General features: G+C 44.3%; 1 protein-coding gene across 13 annotated transcripts in view; it reads right to left on the minus strand.

Moving 5' to 3' along the window:
* Window positions 1-24,467, minus strand: part of ULK4 (unc-51 like kinase 4) — a 659,217-nt gene that overhangs the window by 38,059 nt on the left and 596,691 nt on the right. For 7 of the 13 annotated variants that reach the window (XM_058288212.2, XM_023584603.3, XM_071211994.1 and 4 more), the window contains one exon: window positions 19,951-20,565. The exons of the other annotated variants lie outside the window; for them this stretch is intronic. In XM_058288212.2, the coding sequence (XP_058144195.1) occupies window positions 20,359-20,565 (207 nt within the window). In that variant the 3' untranslated portion in view covers window positions 19,951-20,358. Of the gene's footprint in view, window positions 1-19,950; window positions 20,566-24,467 lie in introns of those variants that run through there. 13 annotated transcript variants of the gene reach the window in all.

Here is a 24,467-nt window from a genome sequence, read left to right on the forward strand (position 1 = left end):
GTGAATGGAATAGGACACTTGGCTTTACATTGACTTTGCTTGGTCCAAAATGCAGAACCAAAGTAAGACTACTGGGGTCCTTGTAGGGTGGAATTTGGCTGTGTATCATTGCCCTGCAAACAGGACACCAAGCGGTGACTGACAGGGACACATTTAATTTTATTTTATTCAGGGAGTACATTTCAGATTCTCCTTTCACCCCTGAGAGATTCAAATAGCCAATTTCCCGCTGGACAGTTAGGTCTTGTGGAAGCTGAGTCTTCCTTTCAACAAATCCTCCTGGATGATATTAACACTTGCCAGAGTCCAAACTCACCAACTGGAGTCACCCTGGAAATGGCCCGAGGCCAAAGTCACCTGGCTCCCAGTGACTGCTGCTGTTCCTGGGCTCACACACGGGGACGGGGGGCAGAGCCCCTTTTCTTACTCCAGGGTGGAGCTTCCTTTGGCTCTTGGCCTGTGCAAGTACAGACGACCGGGCCACCACCCTTCAGCCTACTCGGACCAGGGGTGGGTGTGACAAGTCCTAAAAAGGAGCCGTGATTTCTTTGATGAGGACGAGAATCCTAGTAAAAATCAACTTCATCTAGTTATTCTCTGTTCAGTTTTGTGAGAAAACCAAACTTCAAGTAATTTCACAAACAGAAAAAAACAGGAAACGCACCTTGTAGTGGGCACGTCATTAACCATTAAAAGTCCCTCTCCCCTCCTCCCGTTCCCAACAGAACCCTGAGTGTGTGCAGCACCCAGTCCTCCACGTGGAAGGCGAGCGACCCGTGCTCCAGGGGTGGAGCCTGCTCGTGACCCCGGCCCTAACCCTGACCCTAAACTGACCCTCCAGCGAGACTTCGGCGGAAGTCAGGGGCGGCCTCTGAGCAAGGTCCCCTTCTCTGAGAGCGGGGGAGAGGCGGGTCTCCTTCCTTTGGAGCCATCAACACTGCTGTGGGGCTGCTGTCCTGGACAGGAGCCGAGCAGCAGGGCGGGGAACTAGGAGAGCAGCAGGGCAGAGGCGGGGGCGCCCGGCCCGTGGAGCGAAGGCATTGCTCGTTGTTCAGAGCAGCTGGAGTTCAGGTGATTTGTGGTCACATAATTAATAAATCCGCGACCCCGAGGACGATCTGAGGGCCCCTAGGGCACCGGAGCCCAGTTTACCAAGAGTCAGCGCTCAGGACTCCCCGGGCACCGCCAGCACTGTGCTGTACTCTGAGAAGAACCAGTCCCCTTGCTAAACCTTGGGTGGCCGAGGTTTCTAAGTAGTCTCGAAACTTAGTCTCGATGGTCAAAGACGGTGCCCATTTGTGCCCCTCTGCTCTGGATCACAGCAGCGCAGGCCCCACGCAGGGCCCTGGTCTGACGGTCGGGCACGCTCAGCCCAGAGGTTGGGGAGCACAGGAAGGTGGCCCCTGAACAGCTGACGACACCCGGGATTTCTACTTCTCCCCATTCTTTTATATCTTTTTCTATTATATCCCCTATATTTAAGATTTTTAGTTCCCCTATATGGTTAATTTTTTTAAAAGATTTATTTATTTATCCCCCCTCCTTCCATTGTCGGCTCTCTGTGTCCATTCGCTCTCTGTTCTTTTATGTCTGCTTCTTCTCATGAGGCAGCACCGGGAACCAATCCTGGGACCTTCCCAGTGGGAAAGAGGTGATCATTCTCTTGAGCCACCTCAGCTCCCTGGTCTGCTGCGTCTCTTATTGTCTCTCCTCTGTGTCTCATCTTGCTGAGCCAGCTCTCCTCTCAGGTCAGCATACCGCGCAGGCCAGCTCACCGTATGGGCCAGCTTGCCTTCTCCAGGAGGCCCCAGGAATCGAACCCTGGACCTCACATATGGTAGACGGGAGCCCAACCATTTGAGCCACATTCACTTCCCTGGATAATTTTGTTTTGTCATTGCTGTGTTAACCACATACCTAAACTGTTCCTAATTTTGTAGTAACACCCTCAGTTGAGTGTATGAAAAATAAAAAACTATGGCCATGACCTACTGCGCTTACTGGTTCAGGTATTCGAGGAAGAGGACACAGTGCTCTAAATGACTGCATAAACGATTAAACCCCAGGGCAACTCTTCCTACCCTGAATTCTTAGTGAGATTTTGAAAGTCATCTTGATCAAATGCCCACGGACAACAGTCATAAATACTGCCATGAGATCCCCTCAGAAAGTCTAGAATTACTGAAAAGAGCCACAAAATAAAAGTGTGTTTTAAATTGAACAGTTTTATGTTGATGAAAGGTCAAGGCCGAGGTGAACTTTCCAGAAGACCCAGGTGGAAGCCTGAGCAGTGCCCCGGGCATCCCGCAGACTCTCGGGCTAAAGGGGAAGAGTCCACCGTTCACACAGGAGGCCAGGTCTCGGGGCCTGTCAGTCCACCTTCTCCCATTGTACAGAGGACATAGAGCTCAGGGACAGAGAGGGACACCCACACGAGGGGGCAGGTCAGTCTAGTTCCTGAGACCACACCCTAACCCAGCATCTTCCTAATTTTGGTACAAAACCTGGTAAGGGCTCTTCCATAGTATAATAATTAAGGAAAAGATGGTGGTAGTGATGACGAGGACGGTTCATTGCAGACTTACTATGTACCAGGCTCTCTGCACGAATCAACTCATTTAATCATAGCAATTCAGTGCAGAATTACTATTACCACCTCTGCTTTACAGATAGGGGAATTATGATGGAGCAGCGAAGGAATGTCCACCCAAGTGGAGAGCAGAGGAGCTGGGATGTGGGCCCTCAAGCCTGGCTTCAGAGCCCCTGCTCTTCCTCTTCTGCCATCTTCAAGGGCTCTGGCGCCTCACTGAGCTCTCTGGCAGCATCAGTGGCCAGCGGGACTGCACTGGGAAAGCTTCCACAGCGTCACCTGCACTGGTCTGGGCTCCACGTTGAGGCCCCAAGTGCCCGGGCAGCAACTCTGCAAAGTGCGCATCCTGTGCCGCCAAGCGCTGCTCTAACTCCTCTAAGCCACGCGCTCCTGTGGGAAGGGCCTGTGGCGCACGCATGCGGAATTTCATCTTGAGTCTCGGCACCTTGCTCACCATTTTGCCTGCTCACCCATACGCAGGAAGCCTGGAAACTACATTTCCCAGACTCCTTTGCCAGCAGGTTCCAGATGACACTTGGGGAGCAGGCACGGAGGAGCCACTACGCACTGGAGGCAGTGCTGACAGTCGCGTGGGCACTGCTGGGTGGCAGGGGGGAGGTGTGCCAGTGGCATCCTGTGCGCCTCCAGTGGCGCCTGCTTCAGGATGGCAGCAGCCGGGAGTGTGGGCCCCGCTTTGCTGTGACCCCTGCAAGTCCCGACTCCTTGGACACTCAGCTAACTCCTGACTTGCACTCCTCGAGCCCATTTAATTCTCTGGTCAGTCCCTTCCTGCTTGGAATATCTGGAATGGTTTCTGTTTTTTTCACTAAACATTGCTTGATACAAAAGGTGTATAGCAGGTACTAGTGAAAAAAAAAGGAGAAACAGCCAAATGTCCCTTAGGAACAGAATAGACAAGCAAACTATTTTAATCATCCAATAGAACACTATTCAGGAGTTAAAATAAAGGAGCTAATCTACATGGATAAACACGACCACGTCCCAACAACATGAAGGGGCATGAGGGCCTTCTGGGATGGTGCAATGGCCTATGAGCCAGGAGCGGGTTGCACACGTGTTTTGCTTATGAACATTTGTAAGCCATCGCTTGTGATTTGTGCACTATTTATAGGTTTATTACCAAAAACATTTACTAATAAATAACAACAGCAACTAACTGGAAGGTGAGGATTGTAAAGACAGCTCTTTCAATAGAACTCTGGATATAAGTATTATTTCTCCTACGTAGTAAAGAGAGACTCAGAAGGGTCACTTGACTGACTGACAATTCCCTGGACTTTCATCCAGGTCTTGGGTCCGGAGCCTCAGTTTCTGACTCGTCCCTCTGCTGCCCTCACCGTGGGCCTGTCCCCAAGGCGTGATCTGAACTGGAGAGTCAGGCTCCTGCCATGAAACAGGGCGAAGGCGGCGCTTTCTGGAGTAGCGACCGCCCTGCCGTCCTCCATTGCACCTGTCCCTACCTGGAGCCTAAACGCACTGGGCATCGTCCTGAAAACCCAAGCAGACGTGGAGGGACACACGCAGCGCCGGGAGGACACCACGGGCAGGGTTTTTGGAATCCTGAGAGAAAAAATAAAAAACAAAACCCTAATTGACGGAACTGCTCTTTTCTATTTTATATCAGAGAAGAATGCAAGAAGTTTAAAATGCTGCCAGAGGCATGCAAGGGAAGTAAAGATGGAAAGAAACAAAGCATAATTAGTTAATAGTGATAGGTCTAACACAAAATTAGTTTAAAACTGGGGACTGCAGAAGCAGGGCTTTCTTCCTGTAGCCACACAAGCCAGCAGTCAGCCTGGTTGAGAGACCAGGAGGAGAGGCCAGAAAACACAAATCAAGGTGGGTTTTAGACAATTTATGAAAAAAGGCCAAGATAAAACATTTCTCCGGTATAACACAGCTATGTGGAAAATATCTATTTATAGTAAAGTATCAATATTGCGCATGTCACATGATTAAAGAATGTTTTTAATGATACACTTTTAACAGCAGCAATTATTTTTGAGAGCATATAGACTGTAGAGAAAAAATAAAGGCTATTGAATACAATGACTGGATTAAGGATGATATATTACAAGAAGCCCCCTGCATGGCTCTGGTAACCTAAAGAATAGGCACTAAGAAATAATGAACAGAAAGAAGGCAAGGCCATTTGGGTAACCAAGCAAGGACGGAGACTTGAAGATTTATAGGAAAAGAGTGACAAGATAATCAGAATGAAAGGAGCACATACACACAACGACAGAGCCACCAAGGCTGTCCTGCTGGGGAAGGGCACTGGCTCGGTCACCTTCTCTTCTGGGCACAGCCCAGGGCCAGGTCAGCGGGACACCCTGAGATAGGCCCAGCTTGACGCTGCTCTCGACGCTGGCTGCTGGAGGGCTCCAATCCCCAGGGGTCTCGGGTAGGGGCCTGGGCTCTGCACTCAGATGTCCTGGGCTCCGATCCTGGCTCAGCTGTTTCCTGGTAGCCTGAGCCCAGCAGGTACTCTCTGCCTTGCTTCTGCACCTGTGAAATGGGGCTAACCACAGCACCTCTTAGAGCGGTTGCGAGCAGCTAACGAGTTGAGGCAGGTACTTGCAGCAAGGCCCAGCATAGAAGGAACTTACCTACTGTTAGCTACTTTACTATCCAGCGGGCTGTGAAGCCCCACGGAAGTAGTACCTTCACCTGGGGGGGTGGAGAAGGCTTCACGGGAGACGTGCTGTTTCACCTGCATCTTGGAAGGATTAGAGGCAGTTTGCAAGGTGGAGGGGAAGCCAAACTCCAGGTAGAGAGAGCAGAGTGAACCAAGACAGGAAGGCGTGAAGGGGCATGGGGACCCAGCCCGGGAGGGGGTGCTGGCGCCTCGGTGTGCTTGACAGAGTCTGCTGCAGAGAATGCCAAGGGATGAGGGTGGAGGGAGTGTGTGGGGTCAGGCTGTGACAGGCTTCCTGAGCCATGCTGAAGAGCGTGCACTTCACTTGTGAGCCGTTTTATGGAAAAGGGCGTGACTGGATTTTTTTCACAAGGATAATGTGACTTCGGGTCCATGTGGCTGGCAGTGGCAATGGGAGAAGTCCTCCGTTTTGTTCAAACACACTGAAATGCTGGGTGACAGGCAACCAAACTTAAAAGGAAACACAACTCAGGCTGAAAGAGAGAAAAGGCCCCCTAGTTCCCCAGCAGCGAGCAGGGCTGGAAGCTGACCCTCTCCTGGGTGCTTGGCCTGGCGGGTGCTGGAAGCCACAGGCCTCGGGCCTGCTGACGGGAGCTGAGCCACCTGCCTGTGAGCAGGCGTGGACAACGCTGCACACCAGCCAAGGACCCAGCGGGAAGGCGCCAGCTCCCAGTGCCACTGGTGGGAAAAGAATCATCCCTGAGACAACAGAGGCCTCTGGTGGGAGCTGACAGAGCTGAGGCCTGAAGGAGAACGAGAGGCAGTGGCAGAGCGGAGGCAGGCTTGCCCAGGGCAGGGCAGCACCCAGCTTGGGCCAGGACCAGCAGAATGGGAGCCATGAGGGGAGAAAGGGGGAAGGAAGAGGCCAGTTGGGCAAGAGGAGTGAAAACAGTGGAAAGACCTAAAGCCATGAATTTTCCTAAACAAAGGGCTGCATTCTGCAAATGGAAACTGAGGCAGGAGGGACCCCTCCCACCTACGAGGAACTCTTTCCTGGCCCTCCTGAAGCCCACCCATCCATTAGGGTCTAGTTGCTCCAGAAATCCCCTCCCACTGCTGCCTCTCAGGGTGCCTGCTGTGCTTACAGTCAGCACTTGCTGCTTCTGCTACAAATGCTTTGAGGGTGGAACAGAGCGTGTTCCCAGCTTTCTCATTTTGAGACGGTCACACCACGTGAGATCCACATGAAGTTTTACGTGTGCATACAGCACTGGAAAAGGAAGGGACACGAATGCTGACCTGGAACCCTCTTTAAAGGTTCTCACCTTTCCTCCTAAGAACACAGGTGGAATCCAAGCAATCGCAACCCTTACTACACATCAGAATTACCTGTACAGCTTTGGGACACACAGATTTCAAAGCTACTAAAGGCCCAGCAAGTTAGACTCTTTGGGGGTTAAAGACCAGTACTTTTAAGAAGTTGCAAAAGAAGGAGGGCCCCTACCTCACATCATATATAAAAACCAACTCAATATAGATCAAAGACCTAAATAGAAGAGCTACAACTATCAAACTTCTAGAAGAAAATGTAGGGAAGCTTCTTCAGGACATTGTGTTAGCAATGGTTTCTTAAATTTACACCCAAAGTACAAGAAATAAAAGAAAAAGTAATAAATGGGACCTTATCGAAATTTTTAAAAAAACTTTTATTCCTGAAAGGATTTTATCATGATAGAAAATGAGTATCTACACAATGAAGGAAAACATTTGGAAACCACATATCCAATAAAGGATTAATATCCCATATACACAAAGAAATCCTTCAACTTAACAACAAGAAGACAAGTAGACCAATTAAAAAATAGGCAAAAGCCTTGCCTAGACAACTGTCCGAGAAAGATATACACAAATGGCTAGAAAGCACATGAAAAGATGCTCAACATCATTAGCCATCAGGGAAATGCAAATCAAAACCACAATGAGATGCCATTTCATACCCATTACAATGGCTGCTATTTAAAAAAAAAAAAAAACAGAAAAATAACAAGTGTTGGAGAGGATGCCAAGAAAAAAAGAGGATGTTGAGAGGATGCCTCATTCATTACTGGTAACAATGTAAAATTGTGCAGCTGCTGTGAAAGGCAGTTTGGTGGTTCCTTTGAGAACAAAGTATCAAACTATTGTATGACCCAGCAATCCCTCTACTCCATATACACCCAAAAGAATTGAAAGCAGGAACTTGAACAGATATTTGCAAACCAATGTTCATAGTGATGTTATTCACACTTGCCAAAAGATGCAAGCAACTGAAGTGTCCATCATCCGATAAATGGATAAATAAAATGTGGCTTATATGGAATATTATTCTGCCAGCCCTAAAGAGGAATGAAGCTCTGATACATGAGACAACATGGATGGTCCTTGAAGACATCATGTTGAATAAGGACAAATTCTATGATCTCAATGATTTGAAACAATTAGAATACGCAAACCCACTGAGTCAGAATCTAGAATATAGGTTACTGGGGGGGGGAGGCAGACGGGGAGTAAGGAATGTGAAGTTATTTTAGTTTGCTAAGCTGCTCAAAGCAGGTATCATCAAGAGCATTGCCTTTAACAATGGGAATTTTTAACAATGAGAGCTTACAGTTCCAAAGCCGTGAAAATGTCCAAATCAAGGCACCATCACGGTGATGCTTTTTCCCTGAACACTGGCTGCCAGCGACCCTGGGCTCCTCTGTCACATGAAAGGCACATGGCGGTGTCTGCTGGGCTCTCTTCTCTCCCATGTTTCCTTGCTTTCCGCGTCTTGCTTCCCTGGCCTTCTCTCCCTCTGCCTGAACTTCATCATCTTATAAAGGATCCAGGAAGAGCATTAAGACCCAGCCTGGATGAGCTGGGCCACGCCTTAGCTGAAGGTCCTGCTTACGAATGCTCCCAGACCCGCAGGAATGGCTCAGCTCTAAGAACATTATTTTCTGGGGTACGTACAGTTTCAAACTTCCACAGAAGTTAAGGCTTAAAATGTACTGAGTTCCTACTTGGGATGACGGAAATGTTTTGGTAATGAAAGGTGGTGATAGTACAACATTGTGAATGCAATTAACTGCACTGAAATGTTTATCTGAATGCAACTAAAAGGGGAAATGTTAGAATGTATATATGGTAACAGAATATAATTTTTAAAAAAATCCATGGAACTATATTGCACAGTGAACCCTAAATTAAACCATGGGCTTTAATTAATAGTACAATTATAAAAATGTGCTTTCATCAATTGTAACAAATGTTCCACACCAATGTAACGTGTTGGTGGGGCAGGGCATGGGAGTCCTACATTTTGTACATGGTTGTTCTGTAAACCCACAATTTCTAAATAAAGAAAAAAAAATAGGAAAAAATTTCCATAGGTTAAGAGTCATTGAAATCAACTGAAGCCAAAGAAAAATCCATAGTATTAACTGATTTGCTTTCTCCAACACCTGAGGTGCCTTCTGATGGACCACTGCTGTTTGCAAAAGAAAACTGCCTTCCCAAACCCAGACTCTCTTACTATAAGAGGCTGAGGATGGGGAGGTAGTCAGAAATTTTGATGACTAGGGAATTATCATATTGCAGAAAAGCATAAACATCAGCTTGCCGTATCCAAGGTCACCAGGAAAATGGATGATGCTCTCCTGGCAATGTTACCCCATCACTCTTAGCACCTACAGGCCAAAAGCCTAAGACTAATCGGTCAGTCCTCCATCAACAGTGAAGCAGGCAGCACTTTGCTTTCTGTGTTTATGGCAACTAAAACACTTTGCATCACCACAAAGGTACTGCATCCATTATTTGATTCTGCTAATGAATAGGAGTGTCAGATGACCAAACAGTCTCATATGCCAACTACAGCAAACGACGTAAAACTTAAAAGCGCAACAGGTGGAAAATAAGATTCAGTGTACAAGCCTAATACATAAACTCAAACAAAAAAAAGAGTTTTAAAAAGACTTTTGGGGGAAGCAGCTGTGGCTCAATCAGTTTGGCTCCCGTCTACCATATGGGAGGCCCTCAGTTTGCATCCTGGGGCCTCCCTGTGAAGGCAGGCTCGCCTGCACCCTGCAGAGAGCCGACTCAGCAAAGTGACAAACAAAAAGGGAGACATGTTAAAAAAAACAACAACACAGAAAAGCGTGCAGCAAATGGACACAGAGAGCAGACAATAAGCAAGCCACAAGGTGGGGGGGGGGATGAATGAATGAATGAAGGGCTTTTGGGTCTCCTTGTGGATAAACTATTATCAGCTTTTCCCTCAGTAAGAGGATAAAACTTTTGAATTTAAGGTCAAAATATTAGCTTTTCTAATACCTTAAAGAAAAAAACACTAAGAGTTTAAAGATCTCTATACAATCCCAAAGTGAGATATAACTTCAACATTAATCCATTATTGTACTTGAATGCTAATGCTTTCCTGTCCTTAAGATAAGCAAATAAATTAACCAAGATTAGTGCTGTTTGAAAATACTTAAGATAATCCAATTATTCTTTTTTCTCCTTAAATCAAAGGAAAATAATATTTTGACCCAGAAGCAAGAAAGATGACCTGAGTTAATGTAAATATGCCCTCTGTTGTTGGAGATTTAATTGTTTAACAATGATATGTTATTAGGAGGGTGAGGACCCTGAGATGGTTGTGAACTTTTATTTATCCTGGGGGCCCTCCGATCACACACCGTTGAGCAGAAGAAATAGCCAAGATGTTAAAGCTGATGTGGCTTGGGAATGAGTACTCAGAACCGCACCATGACAAAGCTGAAGTGCTGACACACTGGAGCGTCCTGGATGAATCTCAGCACTGGGGTCAAGCGTCAACTTCGGAATGCCCCAAATCTTTAGAGAACCACTGCCAGTTATAAGGAACCTCAACAATTCAGTGAGTTGGTGAGGCAGAATGTTTGCAAAAATGACTGCAATTATCCCCTTCCCTGTATCCACCCCTACGAGAGTCTATGTCCTCACCCTTGAATCTGGCTGGCCTTGATGTTTGCTCTGGCCAATAAGATGCGTTGAAAGTGACATGCCAGTTCCAAGCCTAAGAATCGAGACGACTCGCATACTTGGACACTTTCTTTTGGACCTCTGTCTATGAGAACAAACCCAGGCTAGCCTGCTGGAGGATGTGAGGCCACATGGAGCAGAACTGGCCCTTATCAGCCCAATCAAGGTCCCAAATGTTAGAGTTGATCCAGCTGAGATCAACAGAGCCACTGACTGGACCTGCGGCTGACCAAAGATGAGGGAGCCCAGCATGCAGTCCAATTAAAGCTAGCAGAAAAATCACCCTGCTGGTCCCAGCCTACATGGATGGCTTGCAGAATCATGAAGTATATAAATACTTCTTCTTTAAAACCACTATGTTTCAGGATGGTTTGTTAAAGCAGCAATAGCTAACTCATACACCTGGGGTCTCCAAAAGTTGGGATGTGGAGATTCTTATGCAGTAGGATCCTTTGTACAAGAGGAGAAATTTGTAAAGTTAATAAACATATTATTTTTGTGCTGCTTTACTCCCAACCATTATAACACATGTATTCTTCACATTACCAACTCTTATTTATTGTAATAATTTCTAATGGCTATAAAATATTCCACTGATGGCATAGGCTATGATTTTCTCAATCAGGTCCATGTTGGTGGACTTTGAGACTGCTTCTAATTTCTGAGTATCATAAATAATTTTATACATATAACATTTTCCATGTTCTGATCATTCAGGAGCGATTCAAAGGAACAGAGTTACTGAGTCAAGACTATTAATAAATTGGCTCCTGAAACATTCATCAGACATTTTCCACAGGGGTTGAACCAATTTTCCCTGACATGAACAGGACGAGGCCCAGTTTTATCACACGCTCACCAGGATGGGATTTATTTTTATGAGGTAAAATTTAGTAGAAGAAAAATTGAAAAATGAGAGCTTTGGTTACATTTCTTTGACTAGATGAAAGCCTGGGACAACCACAGAGTTGTCTGATTTATATACCACTGGTAAATGAGGTTGGCATAAACTTTTGAAAATGCAGGAAACTATGGAAGAGCTGAGTGTCACTCAGATATTTATTTACACAACATTTACAGCAGCTCTAAAATTTGAAAACACCTTATTTGCTTTTCTAGAACAGGTTTTTAGAGGAGTAATTATCCTCTAAAATCTTGTATTTGAAAATGTGTAACTTTCTTCTTAGTGTATGTTTATAATGGTCATTATTTTCCATAATCATATTAAAGGAACATCAATAAACGAACAACAAATAAACCCTACAGGATTTTGCAATAATTTGCCTCTGATTTCTGTAATGAAGCCACTCTGTGGCTGAGGAACCCTCACCACATAGCAAGAGCACACTTAAAACACACGCAGTCACCGCACGTTGGAGAGGCTCCCGCACACACCACGACACACCCTGATGGTTGGGAGAAATCGCCGTGCAGCCCCAGCGAGGAGAAGGCGAGATGACATCCTCCCAGGAACGGTTCAAGCCCTCTGTGGCTAGTGGCTGTTGAAGCACTGAAGTTTGTAAGGGCTTTGATTTTCCTCTTCTTGGAAAATAAGCTAGAGGTACAAGATTGCAGTCGAGAAAGGCAGGGCCCACTCTGTATTCTGAGCAGCTCTCAAGGGGGCGTGAGGGTGGGCTTGCAGCTACAGGCTGGGAAGCCCGTCTGGCTTTCAGCCTCTCACAGCCCTGCGACAGCGAGGAACTGCCAGAAGCTTCAGAGGCCCGGCACAGGCCTAGCCGAGGGCAAGGCACCCCAGGACGAGCACCTCTCAAGGCGAACCTGCCCTTACTCGAACCAACAGCTGAACGCCCCATCTGCCCTGGAAGCCTGGCCCCTGCAGTGCTCCCCGACTCCAGCTGTCTTTTACGTCCTGCATCCAGTCTGCTCGGGAAATCCAGCTCCTTCTCACCACCCCCAGGCTAGTAGCGCGGGCGCCACAAAGGCCTCCTCTCGGAGGACTGCAGCGTGTCGCCGGCCCTCCCCTCGCACTGCCCTCCTCCGCTCGCTCTACTCCTCACGCGCTGGCGCACTGCCGCTCCGTGTGACCCGCCAGGCCTCCGGGTTTCCTGCACAAGTCGGACCCGGCCACCCTGGAGCCTTGGCGCTTTGTTTCCTCCGCCTGGAATGCCTTCCCCCTGGGTACCTCCACAGCTCGCTCCCTCCCTCCTTTCCTTCCTGTCTTTCCACAAACGTCTCCTTCTCGGCTGCAGCCAGCCCCTCACATTTACCAGCGCTAAATGTTTCACTGACACATCCCTGGCACTTAGAATGATGCTTGGTACACAGTAGGTGCTCAGTAAGTTATGTGTTAAATTGACTCTTCCCCATCCTTAATTTTAGACTGTGGGATCAGGGATAAGAAAATGCAGAATTATGAAACCCCAACTCCAAGAAAGGGCATGTTAATAAAGGGCCATAAAACAATACAAGAAGAGATTATTAATAGTGCCCTAACACAAGGACAGACATGCTGACCAATGGAACCCAACTGAGAGTTCGGATATAGATCCTCGCATATATGGTCAACTGAGATTCGACAAGGCCACCAAGCCCACTCAACTGGGACAGAACAGCCCCTTCAACAAATGGTGCTGGGAGAACTGGACATCCATATCCAAAAGAATGAGAGAGGATCACCACCTCATGCCCTTTACAAAAATTAACTCAAGATGAATCAAAGAGGTAAATGTAAGATCCAAGGCCATAAAGCTCCTAGAAGATAATGTAGGGAAGCATCTAGAGATCTTGTAATAGGAATGGTTTCATAAACTTTATACCCAAAGGATGATCAACGATGGAAAAAAATAATAGGACCTTCTCAAAATAACAAATTTTTGTGCTTCAAAGGAGTTTGTCAAGAAAGTGAAAAGGCAGCCTACTCAATGGGACAAATACTTGGCAACCACTTATCCAGTAAGGCCTAATATTCAGCATACAAAAAGAAATCGTACATCTCAAAAATAAAAAGACAAACCCCGCATTTAAAAAATGGGCAAGAAATCTGAACAGACCCTTTTCTAGAGAGGAAATATAAATGGCTACAAAATACATGAAAAGATGCTCAACATCACTAGCTACTATGGAAATGCAAATCAAAACTACAATGAGATATCATTGTACACCTATTAGACTGGTGGCTATTAAGAAACAGAGATCTACAAGTGTTGGAGAGGATGTGCAGGAATGGGAACCCTCATCCACTGCTGGTGGGAATGTAAAATGGTGCAGCCATTGTGGAGGACAGTTTGGCAATTCCTCAGGAAGCTAACTATAGATCTCCCATATAATCCAGCAATCCCACTTTTGGGTATATACCCAGAAGAATTGAAAGCAGGGACATGAATAGATATATGCACACCAAATGTTCATAACAGCATTATTCACTATTGCTACAAGGTGGAAGCAACCCAAATGTCCATCAGGAGATGAATGGGTAAGCAAAATGTAGTATATACATACAATGGAATATTACTCTGCTGTAAGAACGAATGAAGCATTGCCACATGTGACAACATGGATGACTCCTGAAGACCTTATGTTGAGTGCAGTAAGCCAGTCACTGAAGGACAAATATTACATGACCTCACTAATATAGCCCAAGCATACTGAGCAGACTCACAGAGCTAGAGTCTGGAAGATAGGTTTTCAGGAGACAGAAAGAGAATACAGTGAGGTGTTGATAGTTAATATGGGAAAAACCTATGATAAGGTAGAAGGGGGTGGTTGGGCAGTGGGTGGGGTTAATGGAGATGCAGGATGTGAGTGGGGTCAATAAAGCTGGAATGTGAGGGTGAGCAGGGTGTGGAGGGTTGGGTTCGACTATCCATGGAACTGAGGAGAAGGCTGGAGGAAGGAACAGGTGAATGCTAGGGATTTGTAGGTCTGTGGTTGAAACTACAATGGTGGGAATGTTCTTTTGGAAAATATGGCAGAGGAGGGCCACTGGTGCAGGGTGTTAGTGTTAAAAAAAAAAAAAAGACACTGGGACATAGAGAATAAATTGTCAATATACATAAAAGAGAACAGATCTTATAGTGATAAAAGGCACAATGCAAAAAATATATATTTATTTATTATTTATTTATTTTGGCTTTGTTTGGGGGAAGGTTTTTGGATTGCAGAAGGGATGCCATTGTGGCAGGGGGGGATTACTGGCACAAGATTTCAGCAGTGGGGGGATGTGTGGGGAGGGGTTCCCCTGGGGCATGCCTGTATGGAAATATGAATGTGTTCGAGTGGTCATGGGTGTTGTCTCAGTGAGTGGAGACCCACACAATAAATGACAGAATATTGAATTCTCATCCTGGGGAGCCCTGCTACATTCTCTCATAAAGTGGCAAGAATACACGGGCAGTGCCTAGTGAAGGAGTACAGACCAATAGGCCAGACCCTTGATATTGTATTTATGAACCTTGTTCTTGTGAAATTGGAACTTAGCCTAGTAATATATATTGCCTAAGAGTTAACTCCTGAAAGCCATCTTGTTACTCAAATGTGGCCTCTCTCTAAGCCAAACTCAGCATATAAACTCACTATCTTCCCACAGGCATAGGACATGACTCCCAGGGACAGGCATCCCTGGCACCAAAGGATTATTACCATGTGCCAAGTAGCAAGACCTACACCAAAAGGGGTAAATATTAAATATAAATGAGTTTTGATGGCTAATATATTTCAAAGTGAGTTGGGAGGTCATTTCAAAGGTTATGTTATGCACGTCCCAGGAAGATCTCACTGACTGCCACAATAGACAGTGCTTCAAGCAGTGGTGCTCATGAAGGATCTAGAGACACTATAGGCAGGGCAGACAAGCCCAGGAAATTGGTACCCCATTGATGGGCCTTACCTTGGAATATATGATAACCTATCTCCCCAGTGTATCAGAGTTAGACTTACTTATAATTTTCCTACATGTTTCTTCTACCCCTTTTATTTGAACCTATAATTAGCACTACACCCATTAAATATATGTTCCAGAGACTTAAATCTTTGGTCTGTTCATATGCCAGGTAAACCCTGAATCTCAGTAGAGTTGTAGCCAACACCTACTCTCCGGTTCATTGGACTTACCCAGAACTACTAACAAAAGGATGATGATGGACAACACCCATTCCAAAAAAATAAAGTATCTACAACTGCAAGCAAGACAGTTCTCTCCATCTGCCCCATGGGATCTAAGCTCCTTCTGAATTGGAAGCAGAGTGGGCATCACCATTACAAAATCCTCAGGTTTGAGGAACAAAAATAAGGGGGAATCTAACTATGGATCAAAGGAGACTTATTAATATTCTAGTAATGGAAGTACCTGTAATATAGACATACAGTGGTCACCAGAGGTTCTGAGGGGAGGAGGAGAGAAAAATAGGTGTAACATGGGGCATTTCTGGGACACTGGAATTGATATTGTAATGACAAATACAGGCCATTATACATTCTATGAAAACCTATAAAATGGTGCAAAGTGTAAACCATAATGTAAACTATAGACCATGCTTAGCAGCAATGCTTCAATATATGCTCAACCATTGCAAAAAATGTACCATTTTTTGTTGATGAAAGATGTTGTTAAAGGGGGAAAGTGTGTGGGGGGTAGGGTATATGGGAATCCCCTATATTTTTGATACAACATTTATATAATCTAAAGCTTCTTTAAAAATAAAGGAAAAAAAGAGAATAAAACCTTCACATTTTTACATTAAAAAAAATAGTGTCCCAACGCAGTGCTGCTCCGTGAAGCTGGCATTCCTGCCCTCAGTTGGACTACAGATCCGCTAGAGGCAGCAGGCACGTTAAATGAACGTTAGCCCCAAGGAATGTTGATGAGCTCAGATCTCACAATACAGATTGGACACTTCCTAGACTGACCATAACTAAACCGTGATCATTTCATAGATCTGGGGGTGGAAAAGGAAGGATTTCTTTCTGATACAGAAGAGCTGGAACCTAAAGGCACAAGGGGAAGAGATGTGAATTTAGGAGGGTCCTGAGAGATTGTTCTGTGTAACTGAATGCCACAGGCTCAGGGACTTGTCTAAGATTTTGCAGCCCAGATGGATGGAGCAGGACTAGACCTGGAAAGGGTCAAAGGGGACTGCTGTATTTCACTACAAAAGGAAAAGACGTGGTTTCCGAATTGTTTATCTTTCAGGCATCATCCACACTGCCTTCATTAGTCAAGACTGATTGCTGAGCAAACTGGGGAGACATCAGTTTCCTGCAGGGATGGTTCCCTCGGATTTTTTCTTTTTGAACCAGTTGGCATTTTATTGGAGTTTTTAAATGAAATACTATTCAATCTTTTAAGATGAATGGAAATGTGTATTTCAACACAAAACAACAGAATACAATGGACTGAATCTTCTCAGGATTCAAGATACCTTCTAATTTGTTTATACCCCAGGAATTGTTACAGTATAACATGTAATCACTAATTTATTTAATTTTATAAGCTAGCTGGAAACATTTCATGCCAATCCTAATTAGCTTAACTTTCAACCAAAAAATATCTTAAACCCTAGGTGAAATGGGTGGTTATTCTTTTCTATAGAAACTGGCTTTCTGGTATACCATGTTCACTGTATTGCAGAGGAATGCATCTGAGTAACTGCATCTTTATTTTAAGCACATATTAACACGAATGAAGAAACATGAAAAATACAAACATAAAATCTAGGATTTGGATTTCCATTTACTGCAAATTCTCAGATGTGTCATCACGAAAGGATTTCACAGTCAGAGTATTCACGAGGACAAAACATGTTCATGAAACGTCAGTTGGACTGCCTGATGAATGTAACAACCTCTGAAAAAGCAGAAGTCTATTTAAAATAAGGGTTATCTTAAAATGGTTGTCTGCAGTAAAATGTTTAGTGCTCTAACACAACCGATCCAACCTCTTGAGTAATAATTTTTTATAAATTAATAAATCTGACCTTTTCTACTTAAGATTGACACTGTGGCCCGGGCCTAATAGATACTGACTGGTCATGCTGGGGATGTCAGAGTCAGAACAAGAACAGAGGAAAATTACCGTCATTTTAAACACTTGGATGAAGAAGGTGGGCATGTATCACATGAAATCACTTTTGTACATATCGACACTGGAAAAAAATGTTTGGCTAATGGAGCTCTGAACAGATATATTTCATGAGTTTGACTATGAACTTAAGATGTGTTTAACTTTTATCTTCTCTGAGAGCTAAATGGAGCTTTCCTTCATTTGTTAGTTAATGGAGACAAAATAATATTTGAATCAAGACTTACTGAGATTGTTTAAACAAGTTAGTACATAGGGTTTTTCATGTCTGGATGCTAGGCATAAGAGATGGAACAGGAAAGCCAGTGGAAACTACCATTTCAGCTCTCAAATGACTTGATGGACTTGTGAAAAAAGAATATAAAAGAATGAATAACAGATAGGAACAAAGCAGTGACAGATTATTCTTGGAATAATCAAGCCTGTGATTTAAGGAGGCAGTTTAATTAAAACTCAGCATTCTGTAAAGAGCCATCTATTTCTTTTTTAAAGATTTATTTATTTATTCCCCCTTCCTCCCATGTTGTCTGTTCTCTGTGTCCATTCGCTGTGTGTTCTTTTGTGTCTGCTTGCATTCTCATGAGGTGGCTCCAGGAACTGATTCTGGGACCTTCTAGAGTAGGAGAGAGGCGATCATTCTCTTGTGCCACCTCAGCTCCCTAGATCACTGCATCTCTTATTGTCTCTTCTCTGTGTCTCTTTTTGTTGCATCATCTTGCTGCATTAGCTTTCTGTGTGGGCAGCACTCCTGGGCGGGCTGCACTCCTGTGCAGGGTGGCACTCCTTGCGTGGCGGACACTATTGCATGGGGCAGCACTCCATGTGGGCCAGCTCGCCACAGGGGCCAGGAGGCCCTGGGTATCGAAACCTGGGCCTTCTATATGGTAGGTGGGAGCCCAATTACTTGAGCCACATCTGTTTCCCAGAGCCATCTCTTCTATTATTGCAATGTATTTGAACTATCTAGAGTATTGCCCAGCTGCAGCACAGGTTTATTTACTTCTCAATTGCTCTCCAAATGTTCAGAATCCAAGTTGCAAAACAGTCCTTATTTAAAGTGGAAAGATAATTTTAAAGCAAAGGGAAATAAGTAAAAAATTCCACAATGAACATCCTTTGAGGGATTATGGATAATGTTAAGCATTTCCATGCTCTCTGTTGGACATGCAACTACTTTTGCTTCTAAGTTACGTTGATTTTTAGATAAACAAGTTTATTTCAATATTCAAATAATCTATCCCTTACTAATTCAATGTAGACTTAAGTCCTGACTAATTCAATGTAGACATAAGGGAATTTCATAATATTAAAAAAATGAGAAACTTTTTAAAAAGTGGAATATTCTGAAACAAGTGTAGATAAAGAGAGAGTTATACATTTATATTGGAACAAAATCAATATACTGAAAAATCATAAAAGGCCAAATATTTGCATACAAATGAGCCAATGTTTTAACTGTTCAGTAAATCATTACAATTTTTAAAAATTATGTCATTGCTTCTGATAATAATTTGGCTCTTAACTGATTTTGACATAGTCTTGTTCCCAGCATTTGGAGAAAAGATTTTCCTATTCTCAAAGAACATTTAGGGAAGTGGATTTGGTCCAATGGATAAGGCGACCGCCTACCACACAGGAGGTCCAAGGTTCAAACCCAAGGCCTCCTTGCCCGTGTGACAAGCTGGCCCACACACAGCGCTGATACGCACAAGGAGTGCCGTGCCATGCAGGGGTGTCCCTTGTGAAGCGGAGCCCCATGCACAAGGAGAGTACCCCATTAGGAGAGCTGCCCCACGTGAAAAAATGTGCAGCCTGTGCACACATGGAGAGCTGACACAGCAAGATGACACAACAACAAAAAAACGAGACACAGATTCTGGGTGCTGCTGACAAGAATACAAGTCAACTCAGAACACAAAGCAAATGGACATAGAGAGCAGACAACTGGGGGGTGGGGAAGGGGAGAGAAATAATAAAAAATAAATCTTAAAAAAAAAAAAAGAACATTAAAAGAGCATCAAGCTTGAAAGCCTACACTGTGATGTTTTACTCTGCCTAAATTAAGATTAAATCATTGAAGGTGTCATATAGGGAGGCTATTAACAATTTAACATTTCTAGTTCACACTGGAAATTTAATTCCACTTCCCAGAGAAAATGAGCGAAATGGTATTAAAATTGAGACCTTTTGAGTACAGAAAGGCACCACATTTAAGGTAGCCTCCACCTGGAATAACAACACACAATGTCTCTGTGAGCCAGTGAGGTTAGTGAGGGCTCAGCTTGATTTCCTCCGAGCTCACTTCTTCACAAAGTAAAACACAGACATGCAACTTCCAAGTGTTCACCAATGGAATTGAGCTTCTGCATACAAGTCGTGTAGTGTGCTGAGAGAGGAGGTTCCCAGGGTCAGGGGGCAGTGTTGACCTTGATGACCACAGCTATCAATTTGCCTTTTCTGCACTGGAATTTCCTTCTGATAGCTTCAAATTGTCACTTAGGGACACTGTGGTCACACACCTGTGGATGACAGAGGGAGACACCTGTGCTCAGAGGTGGGCTGGACAGCAGGCTGGAGAAGTGATGGGGTGAATCTGGGAGCTGTACTATGGAGCATGAGGTGAGAGGCACCCACCAGTAAGTGTCCAAGGCTCCCCAAGAATTCTCAGAAATACCAATTAGGTACTACTGCTATTTTATTTAGCTAGTACATAAAGGGATAACCCTTGAAATCCAGAAAATTTGGGTACGCAAACATAAATATAATGGTGAACAATCTGCCTACGATCTCCATCTTCCCAGTTTATGAGCCACTGAGTATCTCCAAGACAGAGGAGAAGGCCTGCAATTAGGAGAATGCTGCTAGAAAAAGTCTATGTAATAATAGTTTCTGACAAGAGAACATGGACTTGTTGGCTCAGGAGAAACATGAAAACTCTTAACACTGGTAAACCTAACAGTTGGGGTTCTTAGGTTTTGGCCGGAAGCTGCAGAGGTCAATCCTGGCTGATTTCAGCAGACAGAGCTGTTGGAGGCTCACAGTTTTGTGGGGAGCTAGAACGGGAGGCTTGAGTCAAAGCTCCCAGCTACTGCCACAGGATGCTCCAGCTTGTGTGACTGCTACTTCTGACCAGGAGCACTCTTCTACTGCATCCAAGGCTGGCTGTGATCCGTCACTTCTCCAGGAAGCAAAGGCTCCATTGCTTGCTTTGATGCCACTAGCTCCTGCGTCAAGGCTTGGAACGCGTTTGTCTGGTGAAGTCTCCTGCCTGCGACCCAGCTGTAAGGGAGGCAGCAGTAGTAAGTAGGCGGTATTCCCGGTAGAGTCCATTTGTTTCATGCCAAGAGTTAGCATGTGAAGAACATTCTCCAAATAGAGGGAGGCATGTAGCTGCTGGGCCAGCAAAATGACAAGAACTCTGCAGAATAAGTTACAGATATGATTCTATTGCTTAACATGGAAAGGGGTAGGAAGAAGAAGAAAGAGATGGAAGCAGGGATGAAGAGAGAACCAAGAGATAGAAGGGAGATAAATATAAAAAGGGCACTAACTGGGAAGATGATTCAAAACAATCAACGAGTAAGTGGGCAACAGTGCAGCAGTAGCCAAATACCTAGAAAAGTAGCAGGTGCTCACGCTGTGGCTCAGTGCTGACCCCGTGCCTCCTCCTCCAAGACCCTTTTCCATGGCCACACAGCAGGAAAAGGGGCAAGCCTGGAAGCCTTGGGGGAAAAAAACCTCTGTAAGTGTGGATGCTTTTTTGTTTTTAATTAAATATATTCAATTTTGCCTGTGATGAAGATGCATCATGAGACACTTCCTTTTGCTGTAATATAAAATAAAGGGCTGGATAGACTAAAACTTCTTCCACTATAAAAGCCTAGATGTGCTGATACAATATGACCTATATCCCTTTGAATACATAGCTGAGCTTTCAAGGAAATCCAGGAGAGACCCAGTGGGGAAACAGAAAGAAGAAATTAAATTCTGGAACCGTGGTTGCTGGTATGGCTGCCCCAGAACATGTTCATCTTGGGTAAAAAGCTTCTGGGTAAAAAGTGTAGGTTTCCACAGCACACATGGGCATGAAGTAGAACTTCGGATCAATGTGAGAAGGGAAATGAAAATGAAGCTCACATCCCCTCAAGGAAAGTAGAGAAAATACTCCTGCAGGCATAGAGATAGACCAAGGAAGCTTATCTTTCAGGGCCTGACTACTGGACCAAAATATTCTCCCCTAAGAATGTGTGGCTATTGTCTGGCTTTTATATGGTTTGCAGTTTGAATTTATAAGCCTTGTATAGTCCAGGAAACGCTAAGTTAAATAAAATTAAAAAGGAATTCCTGCTTAGAGCTTCTAGGAGAAGCAAAACTAAAACAGCAATGAGGGATATACCAAACGGACTGTGTAGCATCCCAAAAGCCAAAAACAAAACAAAAAACAAAACAAAACTTTGAAGATGATCAGCACACAGGTCAAAATGATGACGCACAGGAGAAAACACTCTACCTTGACCAATACTTACAAAAAGATGCCTATGGACATCTGAAGAACTTCATATAACTGAATTATTGAACAAGAATGTAAAATAAGAATGAGTAAAGGCCCAAAAGTGTTAAAAAGTAAATAAATAAATAAAGACCAAGACGCTCTCAACAGGGCCAGGAGACATCTGAAAGAGAACCCCATTCAACTCAAAGAAATGAAAATCACACCTCATGAAATAAAAAACTCAAAGGTGGGATAAGCTGTGGATGAGAAACAGGTAAAGAGTAAATGAGTGGGAAAACATACATGAAGACATTACTCAGGACACAGCACAGAAAGTCAAGTTGAAGGGAAACATGTCCAAGAAGTTAAGAGAATAGAATTAGAGAGCCCAATATTCATCTAATAGAAATTTAAGAAGAAAAAGTAGAGAAAACAGGAAGCAGCAATATTTGAAATAGTGGTTGAAAATTTTCTAGAAGTTATAAAAGATATCCATCTTTAGTTTCACAAAGCACAGTGAGTGCAGGGAAAGAAACAGAAAATATATTCATACCTAGAAAGACTAATGTGCAACTCTGACCACCAAAGACAAAAACAATCAGAGAAAAAGATAGACTGCCTATAAAAAAGATGATAGCTAGACTGAAAGGTGACTTTTCTTTTTTTTTTTTTTTTTTTTTTTTAATTTTTTTATTTTTTATTGACTTTGTAATAATATTACCTTAAAAATATATATGTGAGGTCCCATTCAACCCCACCCCCCCACCCCCCCTCTCCCCCCCCCCCAACAGCACTCGTTCCCATCATCATGACACATCCATTGGATTTGGTAAGTACATCTTTGGGCACCTCTGCACCTCATATACATTGGTTCACATCATGGCCCATACTCTCCTCTATTCCATCATGTAGGCCCTGTGAGGATTTACAATGTCCGGTGATTACCTCTGAAGCACCATCCAGGGTAGCTCCATGTCCCGAAGATGCCTCCACCTCTCATCTCTTCCTGCCTTTCCCCATACCCTTTGTCCATTATGTCCACTTTTCCCAATCCAATGCCACCTCTTCTATGTGGACACTGGATTGGTTGTGTCCATTGCACCTTTATGTCAAGAGGAGGCTCAGATTCCACCTGGATGCTGGATGCAATCCTCCCATTTTCAGTTGTAATCACTCTAGGCTCCATGGTGTGGTGGTTGTCCTTCTTCACCTCCATCTTAGCTGAGTGTGGTAAGTCCAATAAATCAGATTGTAGGTGCTGGAGTCTGTTGAGGCTCAGGATCTGGCTATCACATTGTCAGTCCAGAGATTCAAATCCCCTAAATATATCTTAAACCCCAACATTAACTGCACCTCCAGCACATTAGCATGAAAGTCTTATGAAGGGAGATCCCATCTGAGTCCAGATTCATCACACATAAACACCATTTCCAAAGAGGGGCCATCTGCCCTGGTAGTTAACCCCATCGGCCATGACCATAACTCCCATGGGTCTCTTTAGCCCTCAAAGGAACCAATATCTGGGGGTTGTATCTGCTTTATCTGTCTCTCTGACTCTGCTCAGTTGTGCATGAGGGCAAACCTTCTGCCAGCCTCCAGACTCTTTTTTAGAAACTCGTAGCCATATAAACTCATTTCTCCTTTCCATTTCCCCCTTACTTTAGGTCAAACAGCATTTTAAAGTCATGGTATTTTATGTAGACATGGATATTCTGCTGATCCGCATTGAACCTTCCGTATAAGGTCATTTTCCAGTTGCATCATCAGTTGGTAGTTGATAGTGGTCCCTCGTTGCCAGGGAGGCTCATCCCCGGGTGTCATGTCCCACGCTGGGGGGAAGGCATTGCATTTACATGCTGAGTTTGGCTTCGAGACTGGCCACATTTGAGTAACATGAAGGCTGACAGAAGGAAATTCCCAGGCACAAAGTTGCTCTAGGCCTTGTTATTATTTTGGGTTTATCAGCTCACAAGCATAGTCATTAGTATCAGGGGCTCACTGTTGAACCCTCACTCCCTCCCGGTCCCCACCACTGTACCTGGGAGACTGTCGCTGCTCCCCTAGGGACCACGACAGAGCACCACTGGCCGGGAACTCAGTACCCCCCCTACTGTGGTTTTTAATTGTTGCCACTATGAGTATATCCAAACATTACCATGCACCCTGGACATATGTTCTGTACAGCTCCCTGTCAGTCATATATCATCTGTCATTGGTATCCCATACCAGTATCCCTCCATTGCCATTGTTGAAACACTCTGTGATCCAGAACTCCCCGAAATTTGAAGCCCAATATAATGTCATGGTCCCTTACTAGGGAATGGCATATAGCGATGAGTTTAAAGGATAGATAAAGAACTTGGATAAAGTTAGATAAAGAACTTAGATAAAGAATGTTGACTTGAAAAAATTCCACATCCTATTTTTTTCTTTCCCCCCCCCCCCCCCCCCTAATTATTCAGCTTTTCTTCACAGGAGTCCTAGACCACAGCAATGTATATATATAATATACAGCACTCCCACACATCCACCAGAAAACCTTTTCCCTTCCACAGTGATACTCTTACGCCCTATTCATATCATATTTACTTAAAGTGATGTACAGAGTCTGAGACATTAGCTTTCTAACAAGGTGACATCTGTATTTACATTATGGTGCATACTTTAGGATACACAGTTCTTTACATTT

This window comes from Dasypus novemcinctus, chromosome 26, assembly GCF_030445035.2.
Source record: "Dasypus novemcinctus isolate mDasNov1 chromosome 26, mDasNov1.1.hap2, whole genome shotgun sequence".
Taxonomy (NCBI): Eukaryota; Metazoa; Chordata; class Mammalia; order Cingulata; family Dasypodidae; genus Dasypus; species Dasypus novemcinctus.